The sequence below is a fragment of the Alosa pseudoharengus genome, unplaced genomic scaffold, assembly GCF_046254945.1.
Source record: "Alosa pseudoharengus isolate Yale_2024_CS ecotype anadromous, Long Island Sound unplaced genomic scaffold, YU_APseudo_1.1 YU_APseudo_1.1_scf_2, whole genome shotgun sequence".
Taxonomy (NCBI): Eukaryota; Metazoa; Chordata; class Actinopteri; order Clupeiformes; family Clupeidae; genus Alosa; species Alosa pseudoharengus.
Window position 1 is genome coordinate 19,547,134 of NW_027468663.1, and position 12,500 is coordinate 19,559,633.

A 12,500-nucleotide genomic window follows, 5' to 3' on the forward strand; every position below is an offset into this window, starting at 1 on the left:
CTATGTCTGTCTGTGTGTGCACGTGTGTGTGTGTGTGCGTCTGTGGCTGTGTGCGTGAGTGTGTGCATGTGTGTATGTGTGTGCGTGTGTGTGTCTGTCTGTGAGTGTCTGTGTGCGTGAGTCTGTGCATGTGTGTGTATGTGTGTGCGGGTGTGTGTCTGTCTGTGTGTGTGTGTGTGTGTGTGTGTGTCTGTCTGTGTGTGTCTGTGTGTGTGCGTGTATGAGTGTTCAAATTGGCCCCTCAGGCACGTTCTCCAGACTCCTTACATGAAGCCTTTAAAAGGAGATTTTTACAGGCACGTTAAGATGGTTAAGATGGCAATGCCCCCCTCCCCACCCCACCTCTCCACCCCCACCCCACCCCCACCCCACCTCTCCACCCCCGTAACGTAGCCAAGCAGCTCCAATCTCCAACACATTTACAGACCAATTATACACTTAAGGATTTCTCCACGACAAGGAGAGGCGTCAGAGCACGAGACCCCATCAGAGATCATTCATTCATTCATGCGCCGTGATTATTAATTAACACCAGACCCCCGCCAAGCACTGGGTTGCCATGGGAACGGGCCGAAAGAGGGCAAAACGGCCTCGTCTGAAGCGAGGCCGTAAGTGCTGGAGCTGACATGTTCTCTACATGAGAACCGCCCTCCGCCATTACAGCCCATCAGACACACACACACACACACACACACACACACACACACATGTATGTGCACTACTGCTGTAATTATGTGATGTTGATGTCCAAGTGAATCAGAGGCCTCAGTCATTAAAGACAGCACATATCTATGTGTAGCAAACCTCGCCCTTAAGCCAACAGGCTTTACAACATCAGCCACCTTTAAATGGGCAATTAAGATGATGTAAATCAATGTACTGTATATGACCACCACTTCTCTCTCTCTCCCACTGTCTCTCTCTCCCTCTCTCGCTTGCTCTCTCCCTCCCTCTCTCTGATTGAAGTGGCTGGATGTGGCTGGTAAGATTGCGTCCAGATTAATGGCACTTTAATCACGGCACTCACAATCAGTGCACAAATAATGAAGCACTGATGTCCGTGAGGGCCTGATTAATTTTTCTCTTCCCTTCATTGTTCTCTCTCCATCTCTCTTTCTCTTTCTCTCTCTCTCTCTCCATCTCTCTATCTCTCCCTCTCTCTTTCTCTTTCTCTCTCTTTCATTCACGCCCTCACGTTCTAGCCCCCCTCCAGCTCATTTTGCCTCTACTGCAAATCTACTGCACTCCTTCATACTTCTCTTGTTTCTTCTCCCTTCCTGTCTTTTCCCTGTCTTACCCTCCCTCCCCTGTCCCCCTCTCTTCCCTCGTTCCCCCTCTCTCTCTCTCTCTCTCTCTCTCTCTCTCTCTCTCTCTCTCTCTCTCTCTGACTCCCCTTGGCTCATATGTTCCCCCTCTCTCTCCAGTAATTAGTGTGCTAATGGCTGGCCTCTGAGTCAGGGTGCTGGGGTGACGGTGCGTGTTTTCATAAGCCGCCACCATCTAATGCTGCGCTGTACCGCACCGCACCGAGCCAGGCCGCCGCACTGCTCCCCAGAGGAGAGCCTCAACAACCTCCAGCTGTCACACACACACACACACACACACACACACAGTTGAAAGTGCCTGGCTTAGCAACCCAAACACACACACACACACACAGGCTTGCCCTATCAAATGCTGCATATGGTCATTGGTCACATGTCTTTTCTTTTTCCTCTATAATCTCATACATTCTTAGGATCATACTCACACACACACACACACACACACCCACACACACACACACACACACACACACACACACACACACATGCACTAGTACTCTCAAATGCCACATATGGTCAAATATGTCTTTTTCGTCTCCTCCTGTAGGCACCCCTTATGTGAACACACACACACACACACTCACACACACACACACACACACACACACACACACACACTCACACACACACACACACACACACACACACACACACACACACACACACACACACACACACACACACACACATACACACACACATAGTCACAGACACACACACACACACACACACACACACACACACACACATACACACACACATACACATAGTCACAGACACACACACATACACACACACATACACATAGTCACAGACACACACACACACACACACACACACACACACATTTTTGGTGGGGGAGCTGTGTGTTGCCACAGTGAGTCACAGCCTGTGTGATGTTCCAGTGTCTCTCTGGCATGAGAACAGCATTCTGAACAGCAGTAAACGTGCAGGCAGACTGAGCTTACATTGTGTGCAGGAGAGTAACGCACACACAGGACAACACTAAAGACCCACACCCACTGGTTTGGTCACACACACACACACACACACACACACACACACACACACACACACTCTCACTCTCTCTCACACACAGAGGGAGAGAGAGAAAGAGAGAGATTTCAACTTCTTTCCATTTATTTTGTGGAAATGGAACATCACCTCTCAAAAGAACATTGTTAGTAAACCCAGAAACACAATGTTGTGTAAGTTGTTTAATCTCTATTGAGTATGGTGTGTGAGTCTGTGTGTGTGTGTGTGTGTGAGTCTGTGTGTGTGAGTCTGTCTGTCTGTGTGTGTGTGTGTGTGTGTGTGTGTGTGTGTGTGTGTGTGTGTGTGTGTGTGTGTGTCTGAGTCTGTCTCTGTGTGTGTATGTGTAGACATGAAAGCCACTCCCATCTCAACCTGCCAGCCTTGCTCAATTTATTTTTCTCTTTGTGTGTGTGTATATCTCTCTCCCTGTCTGTCTCTCTGTGTGGGTGTGCGTGTGTGTGTGTGTGTGTGTGTCTCTGTATGTGCGTATGTGTGTGTGTGTGTGTGTGTGTGTGTGTGTGTTTATATGTCTCTGCACTTTTTTGTCACCTCAGCAGTGGGCTGTCTTGTGAAAACACAGTTCTGAAATGTGTGTTCTCCTCTTTTCTCTCCTCCTCTGTCCCTCTCTCCGTTTGTTTCCTTCTCAAGCTCACTCTTTGGATCCTTCAGTGAGAGGTACTGTGCTGTCTATCCTCTTCCTCCTACACTGTGCTCCTGTACACTGTGGCCTGTCATCCTAATAATGCTTCTCTATCTAGTTTCTCTTATACCTATTTTGTGTGTCTGTTTGTTGGAGCTGCTTCTCTATATATACTGTATGTTTTGGTCATTGGCTAGACTGTTTTAAATCCTTGGCTCTGCTGGTTCTTTGGAGAACACACACATGCACACACATACACAAACACATACACACAAAAACACACACAAACACACACACACACACACACACACACACACACACACACACACACACACACACACACACATACACACACACCGTAAACCCCAGACAGCCATAACTCAGCGTGTGTGATCGCTGTGTGTCAACCTTCCCGGTCTTACAAACAGCTGAGTTGGCTACAAACTCCTGGGCAGCTCTTCAAAGAATGTTCAGTCAATATTTTACTACACAGCCAAGTTTTTTGGATGTACTTTTGGGTCTATTTGCAGTGGTAGTGGTTGGCCCAAGGCAAGATAGCACACGTCATATGAGACTGGCAATATGAGCCCTTTTTGTGTAGATTTAGCAGTTTTTTACAGCTTTTACTTATGTTTTTTTGTGTGTGTTTGGTCATTTGCTTTGCTCGGTCCAGACAGATAGTGCATGTCATATTGTGGCCATTGCACATTGAAATCTTCTGTTCCTTTAATGAAATGAGCCCCGTGAGTGAGTGTGTGAAGAACTATGTGACCCTGACTCCTGAAGAATCTCACTCACTCACGCACAGTCTTCCACAAGCTTCTCTATTTCCCTCCATTCTTTTATTCTCTTTCTCTCTCTTTCTCCCTCTCTCTCTCTTCCTACCCCCCCCCCTCTCTCTCTGTATTTGTGTTTATCTTCACCTGCCTTTAGTGTGTTCCCCTGACTCATCCTTGATGCAGCCTTTCTAGGTACTGAGGGCTTTTTTGTTGTTAATTTTCTTTTCCCAAATCTTCCTTCCTCCTCATTCCGCCCCATAATAGGAGAGAGTCTAGGAGGATATAAAGGTAATTCCTACCTAAGTCCCAAGGAGATTGTTACAAGCAATTGCTCTCGTCTCTCTCTCTCTCTCTCTCTCTCTCTCTCTCTCTCTCTCTCTCTCTCTCTCTCTCTCTCTCTCCTCTCTCTCTCTCCTTTCTCTCTGTGTGTGCCTGACCTTGCTGCTCTCACACACGTTTGTCTTGAAGCACGGCGTAAATGTGTCTTTTCCAGCCCACCTTGTTTTCATTTGTGCTCCTTTTTTATTATCTACTTGTCTTCATTCTTGTCTGTCTATCTTTGCAGTCTCAGACATGTTCACACACACATATACACACATTCTCCCCCAGCCCATACACATACACACACACACACACACACACACACACACGAATGCACACACACATACAAACACAAAGACACATACACACAAGCCACCGGTTGGGAACTGTTGTGGTCTTCCATTCATCACATGTTGCTGGTAGCTGCTGCTGCTGCTACTGCTAGCCCTCTGCTTTTACTTGGCGGAATGTCACCACCTCTGTATAAAGTATAACAGTGGAGAGGTGCCCAAAAACTTCACCTGACCCCCCATAGCCCATATCCTCAACATCTACACCCCCATCCATAGCCCATATCCCCAACATCTACACCCCCATCCATAGCCCATATCCCCAACATCTACACCCCCATCCATAGCCCATATCCCCAACATCTACACCCCCATCCATAGCCCATATCCCCAACATCTACACCCCCATCCATAGCCCATATCCCCAACATCTACACCCCCATCCATAGCCCATATCCCCAACATCTACACCCCCATCCATAGCCCATATCCCCAACATCTACACCCCCATCCATAGCCCATATCCCCAACATCTACACCCCCATCCATAGCCCATATCCCCAACATCTACACCCCCATCCATAGCCCATATCCCCAACATCTACACCCCCATCCATAGCCCATATCCCCAACATCTACACCCCCATCCATAGCCCATATCCCCAACATCTACAACCCCATCCATAGCCCATATCCCCAACATCCACACCCCCATCACCCAACTCCATCACCCCCCCCCACACACACACACACACACACTCCCTACCTGGGCTCTCTGTATACTTTGTGCTGCTATAAACTGTATCTGTATGTCTATCTCTCTTGATTGCTGTGGCTTCACATGAATGCAGTACGTTTCATCTTTCTTTTTCTGTTTTACTCTTACTTTTGACTTTATTTAATTTTCTTTGTATTTCTTTCTCTTTCCCTTACCCAATTGGGGATACCATAATGAGAGATTTTGGCTTTTGGATCCTTGGGGGAAGCTAGTGAGGAAGCTCACTTCTCCCACTTCATTTAAAGCGGAGTGCACACCAACAACAAAGCTGTTGTGTTGCCGATGGCGTGTTCATCTTACTTATTCATTTGCCTGGCGCTTTTATCCAAAGCGACTTACATACGTCAATTCTGACAACTCAGGATTAAGTGCCTTGCTCAAGAACCGTGGCAGCCAGGAATTGAACTCTCAACTTTCCAGGCTACTACCTTGCTAGGCCAGTTCCTTAGCCACTATACTACCAGCACCTCCGTGACCTCTCTGATAGTTGCCTGACGTGGCTCCTGTTGCCCCCCCCCCCCCCCCCTGTTCATGTGAAATTACAGCAGCCCACGCATCTCTCTCCACCAGGCCTGTCTGGCTTCTCACTGTCAGCGTCTGTTTGCCAGGCCCCAGCCTCTTCCTCTGTATCTGACTGTGTATCTGTCTGGATGCCGTTTTCTGTTGGGAATGTTGTCTGTGTCAGAGGGGAAAGGGTTCTGTGTCACTGTTGCTCCCACATGTACTGTACTGTGTGTGTTCTCATAACTATCAATGTCAGCACGAAGACACGTACACTCCTGTGAACTTGTTAGTAGAGGCAGTTTTGTTATGTTTGATCCACCCACACACACACACACACACACACACACACACACACACACTGACCTGATGCTGACGTGACGTGCTGTGCTGTGCTGTGTGTGTGACAGTGCTGTGTGTGTATCTACAGAGGGCTGTCCTGGCCTGTGCAACAACAACGGCCGCTGCACTCTGGACATGAACGTTTGGTTCTGCGTCTGCCAGCCCGGCTGGAGGGGCGCCGGCTGCGACGTCGCCATGGAGACCCTCTGCGGAGACAACAAGGACAACGAAGGAGGTAAATGTGGAATCTCAGTTTGTGGGTGGACATGTGTATATTCTGTGTGTGATGATATGCTTGACATAGGAACACACACAAACACACACACACACACCCAACGGAAAGCGTTTGAAATGGAAACATGCGTATTTAAACGTACAGCTCGGCATCCAAACCAACAGCAGCGTAATAGTGCAGAGCTGCAGAGTTTTTGACCACCTCAACTATGTCAGCTGCAGACTGGACCCAGACGCAGCGCACTGTGGTGTGTCTAAGCAAACACCACACGCTGCTATTCTAAAGAGCCTGGGTGTGTGTGTGTGTGTGTGTGTGTGTGTGTGTGTGTGTGTGAGAGAGAGTGTGTGTGTGTGTGTGTGTGTGTGTGTGTGTGTGTGTTTGTGTGTGTGTGTGTGTGTGTGTGTGTGCATGGCTCCAGGGAGCGTGGACCAAAACTGATAGGGAGGGGCAAAAGCAGATTGGCGGGGATGAAGGCTCAGGCCTTGGGAGTACTCTTGGATTGAAAATTGAAATTCTCTCCCAGTGCAGCTTGAGAGAAAGACCTAACGGGAGAAATAAAAGGCAGTTGAAGGAGTAGAAACTTTTGGTTAAGAAAGATATAGCCTTGCTCTGCGGGGACGGCCTGATGAAAATAAATATCTCTGGCAGCCATGTTCTCCCCCAAGAGTGTCCCTGACTTGAAGGCATCCAGCGGAGGGGTGAAGAGAAAACACAGAGAGGGAGAAAGAGAGGAAAAAGAGAGAATAAAAGAAAGAGTTATTCACCCCCCCCCCCCCCACACACACACACACACACACACACCTCACTTGCCCTGTAAGTGGAGTTGGAGAGAGAGGCAGGCTGCATGCACGGGAGAGGGCCGGGTGAGAGAGGGCAAGAACGAGCGCATCGCATCGCTCCACTCACCCCAAGTTGACTGTGAGAGCACATGACAGCCACACTCCACCACTGGCACACACACACACGCCTAGTCACACACACAGACACACAGAGGGAGAGAGAGAGAGAGAACCTCTTGGCACATCCTTTTTACAGGACAGTACGATATTTAACAGTGCTCTCGGTGCCCATAAAGAATGAGGAGACTTTCTTGTGAGTTGAGACTGAACTTTCTTGTCAGCCCCCAAAACTCCAGCTCAGCAGTGAACACAACTTAACACTGCCTAACTCGTGTGTTAAGGACGTTATGCTGCCTTAGCCATGGGCCCACGTGACGTCCCTGTGCAGTAGTCAGTCTAACCATCACACTAAGACCAACAAGTTTAAGTATAGAAACAAGAAAATACAACAGATCCAATCATAATCATAGCTTCTATTTCCTCCGCCTACACTTATGGTTTTCAGTCTGTGTGTGTGTGTGTGTGTGTGTGTGTGTGTGTGTGTGTGTGTGTGTGTGTGTGTGTGTGTGTGTGCGCGGCGTGTGTGCGTAAAGCATTTTACTGTATTGGGTGATTTGCAGCCGCCCCTCTCAGAGTAAAGTGTCTGCAGCTTTTAGCTCCATGGGAAGGAAAGGCAAACATTAGAACATGGCCTCTATATCATCCCCCCACCCCCCGCCCACTCTCACTGAGCATGAGCGTTATGATGGACAGTCATGTCAGCAGAGATCCTCTCAGAAAAAAGAATCTCACAGTCACTTATGGATTATGTTTGGAAGATTGTTCATCCCTGTGCATATAAAGGTGTGTGTGTGTGTGTGTGTGTGTCTGTGTGTGCGTGCGTGCGTGCGTGCGTGCGTGCGTGCGTGTGTGCGTGATTGCACATATGTGCCGTGTCTTTTACACCCCCCTGGTGGCAGTGAGCCAGATGTATGCCTGGCTCCTCATAAACTAACAGAGAGGAATGTCAGAAGTTTAGTATTTTTTACTGCTTTACCTGCGGGACACACACACACACACACAAACACACACACACATACACACACACACACACACACACACACAGACATACTGTAGACACAGACAGACAAATGCACAAACACAAACATACAAGCAGTTCATGGTTAAAATAAAATATCCAAATTTACTGCTGTTTTCAGCTTCCTGCTGTCGGATATTATGTTTTATATTATGGTTTAAGTGTTAATGTGCCAATAAACAAGAGAGTACAGTGAAATATAATGTAATAAGGAGTAAAAGATTTAGAAATGTAGAATCTAAACTCGGAAAGAAAGAGGTCCTGAGCATATACAGTATCTGACCTATGAGGTGTGTGTGTGTGTGTGTGTGTGTGTGTGTGCTCGTAGATGGCCTGGCCGACTGCATGGACCCTGACTGCTGTGTGCAGCCCTCGTGCCAGAACCAGCCATACTGCCGCGGTTCGCCCAACCCCAGCAGCGTCATCAGCATGAGCCAATCAGCTCCCACGCAGCAGGCCGCCCTGTCCTTCTACCAGCGAATCAGCTTCCTTGTGGGCACGGAGAGCACCCACATCATCACGGGAGACAACCCCTTCAACAAGAGGTTAGTGTAGCAGTGTAGGAGATGTGTGTGTTTGTGTGTATGTGTGTTTGTGTTTATGTATGCATAGATGTGATCCAGAGATGTATAAGTATAAGTATATATACTCTTGATCCCGTGAGGGAAATTTGGTCTCTGCATTTATCCCAATCCGTGAATTAGTAAAACACATACAGCACACAGTGTACACACAGTGAGGTGAAGCACACACTAACCCAGAGCAGTGAGCTGCCTGCAACAACAGCGGCGCTCAGGGAGCAGTGAGGGGTTAGGTGCCTTGCTCAAGGGCACTTCAGCCGTGCTTACTGGTCGGGGTTCGGACCGGCAACCCTCGAAGTGCCCCGAAGTGCTAACCAGTAGGCCACGGCTGCCCCAAGATGTGCAAGTGGTCCCTACCTGAAGGGTTCTGCATGGACCTTGTGACAGTATTGATAATGTTATCATGGCCAGGAAATGATGAAGCCCACATGTACCCCAGTGTGTGTGTGTGTGTGTGTGTGTGTGTGTGTGTAGTGTGTGTGTACAGTATGTGTGTTGTGCATGCCCTGATATCGTGTTTGTATAGTGTGTGTGTGTGTGTGTGTGTGTGTGTGTGTGTGTATATACTGTGTATGTTTGTGTGTGTGTGTGTGTAGTATGTGTGTGTGTGTGTATATACTGTGTGTGTGTGTGTGTGTGTGTGTGTGTGTGTGTGTGTGTGTGTGTGTGTCTCCATGGTGCTGTATGAGTGTGGTGGCGTGATTGACACTGCCGGTGTCTCAGGTCCGTCTCCCGTGTCCCGTGCCCCCTAGAGCAGCCTGCTGGTGAACCCGCACACGGCTCCATAATTGGATCCCATTGTGCTCGTGTAAGGGTCACCGCAGAGAGATGTGGCAGATGTGCCATCGAGTCGAGCGTGACTTGTAAGCATGTGTGTGTGTGTGTGTGTATGTGTTTGTGCGTGTGTGTGTGTGTCTGTGTATTTGAGTGGGTGGCTGGGTGCCTGTTGTGTTTGTGTCGATGGATGGGCGGGTGTGTGTGTGTGGGTGGGGGGGGGTGGGGGGGAGTAATCCAATCAGAGACTGCCCTGCCTCAGAGATGAGCTAAGGAAGAAAGGAGTGTGTATTTTAACAGGCTTATGCGTTCAGGGCGGCTACCATCTCTTTGTCTATTTACAGCAAGCTTAGCTGTTACCCGGCATCCACACACCCTCTCCAACACAAGCAGCAGCCGATCCAAGCCCCGGCAGTTTATTTATGCACTGAAGACTTCACTCGCTTTTTTTTCCACACGCTCAGAGTTTCTCCGAGAAGTTGCTGAGCTCCAGGCTCATTTGCTGTGTGTGGTAGGCTACAATGCCAGGGTTATGGCTCATGGGAACAGCGTCCTGTTGTGAAAGAGATTGCTCTCTCGCTTGGACCAGTCAGCGTCCAGTCATCTAGCATCACACCATTGCCTCGGAGACAAGGGAAGAGTCGGAATCAACCTCTTCTTTTCGGAGGCGGGGGGTGGGGGGTACTCATCTTTTCCTCTCTCTTTGACCTTGAGCAAGAGGGTCAGACATCCACTTTCTCTCTCCCTCTCTCTCTGCCTGTCGGTCGCTGACACACACACATACGCCCACACACACACTGAGTCTCTGAGAGGAGCTCTCCATGTCTTGCGGGGTCGGAACTTATTCCTTTGCTCCTGATGAATTGAATAATTTGGGGATGGCTCACTCTCCATTACCTGTGCTATCCTCAAGCCTCTTCTGCACTTTTATTTTATTCAAATTTCTCTCTCTTTCTTTCTCTCTCTCTCTCTCACTCACTCTCTCTCTCTACTCTCGAGGACAAAGTCGGTATTAACATACAAGACCTGCAAATCAATTACAATCCACCTCCTCAAACTTTCGTGCACAGCCAGTTCCAAGTCACCATGCACTTTCACTATAATAAAACCTCCATAACTGATGAATACATGAATGCTACTTAAGTTTTTTTTTTCTTCTCTGCTGTTTATTCAGATATTTAAACAAATACCTGCCTCAACTCCTTTCATAAATTAATCCATATGTTCAGGTGTGATTAAAATCTCACAGAACCAAATTACATTTTATAATAAGATTGCACTACGGACGTGGTGTGAGCAGAGCAGATGAAATAACGTTATTAAAGAAACAACAAGCAAGCAAGCCAAACAGAGATAAGAGCCATGTGGAAGCACGCACGCAGGGAACGCGCGGTTGGCCAGATCAGCTGCAGATAATCTGATAAGGGGGGTCGGGGGGAGGGGGCAGGATAATGCGATTTAAAAGCCCAAACTCACAAAACTTTCAATTTACACAACGCACATCTGCACTCAATAAGGAAAGAAAAAGAGAGAGAGAGAGAGACTGAAGAGTGAAGTGGAAGAAAAAAGAGATGGGAAGAGTGCAGAGAGCATGAAAGAATAAAGTTCTTAGAGAGGAAGGGTGACAGAAGGGTTACCATAGAGAATGTAGCAGACACAAAAGAATCCGGGGAAATGGGGAGAGGCAGAGCTAGAGATGGAAAGAAAGAGAGAGAGAGAGGGGGGAGGGATAGTGTGTGTATGCTGTGCATTCCGTGTTGGTAATCCAGAACATGTGTGTCCTGTTTGGACGGGCTTCCTCCAGTCTGTGCGGAAAGATCCAGAACAATCTGCAGCCCTGCAGCATCCACTCAGCGCGGCCCTGGAAGCAAATAATAGAGTTCCCATTCAGCGTCTCCTTCTCTCCGCTTCTCTCTCTATCCACCTATCTCTCTCTCTCTCTCCCTCTCTATCTCTCCCTCTCTCTCTTGATTTCTCAATCTCTCTCTTGATCCCTCTCTCTCTCACTCTCTCTCTCTTTCTCACTCTATCTCTCCCTCTCTCTTGCTCTCTCTCACTCCGTCTCTCTCTCTCTCTTCCTCTCTCGCTCTTTCCCTCCTGCCCCTTTTTCTTCCTGGTCTTTTTCTTGTCCCTCCCCCTCAGTAAACAGGTCTATTTACCAAACAACAAATCATCCGCTCTGTACATACAACAGAGACGGAGTTCGTGGAGGGTGGACCTAAACCAAAACAGATCAAGTCTGTGTTTAGGAGAGGAGGAGGCGTGTGAGTGTGATGTCTGGGGCTCTGGCGTGGCCCATGCGTGGGATGGCGGGACACCCCCGACCCGTTCAGGTGGGCTCCCTGGCAAGCGCCGTTTGAGACCTAGCAGCGCAGCTCGTAAAAGAGTGTTGCCACCGAGCCGAACGCTCCCGCTTAGCGCTGATGTCAGGAGTTTGGAGGCCCAAGCGCAGGGAATGTTCCCAAACTAATACTGATGTATGAATCCCCAGGACAAGCAAAGAGAGGGAGTGGGAGAGAGAGAGGGAGAGAGAGAAAGAGCAGAGCAGAGAAGGCTGGAGGAGTTGCGTGTTCAGCACAGACTGCCTTAATGACCTGAAAGAGCCAGGTTACACTGCACTCTCTGTGACCTGCAAGCATCTCCACACATCGTGCTGTTACAGCTGTGTGTGTGTGTGTCTGTGTGTGTGTGTGTGTGTGTGTGTGTGTATGTGTGTGCGTGCGTGTTGGACTGTGTGTCCATGTATGTGTGTGTATGTGCGTGTCCTTGAATTTGGATGGGTTTGAGAATAAGAGAGCGGGGTGAGAGCGAGATTGAGTAAAAAGGGGGGAAAAGCCTGAAGGAGACTGTTTTTGTATCTGAGGTCACTGAAATTACCCCCCCCCCCCCACCCACACACCCCAAAAAACCTAAGAGCCCAGTTAACCGCAACACGTCAGTTGTGAATCCCATCAAGTTGAGATTGGGCACAGCTCCACTCCA

General features: G+C 48.6%; 1 protein-coding gene across 2 annotated transcripts in view; it reads left to right on the forward strand.

The window, feature by feature from the left end:
- tenm3 (teneurin transmembrane protein 3) overlaps positions 1-12,500 on the forward strand; it is a 223,434-nt gene that overhangs the window by 154,933 nt on the left and 56,001 nt on the right. For both annotated transcript variants that reach the window (XM_076294042.1, XM_076294043.1), the window contains 2 exons: positions 6,100-6,246; positions 8,492-8,708. In XM_076294042.1, coding sequence (XP_076150157.1) covers positions 6,100-6,246; positions 8,492-8,708 — 364 coding nt within the window. The remainder of the gene's footprint in view (positions 1-6,099; positions 6,247-8,491; positions 8,709-12,500) is intronic.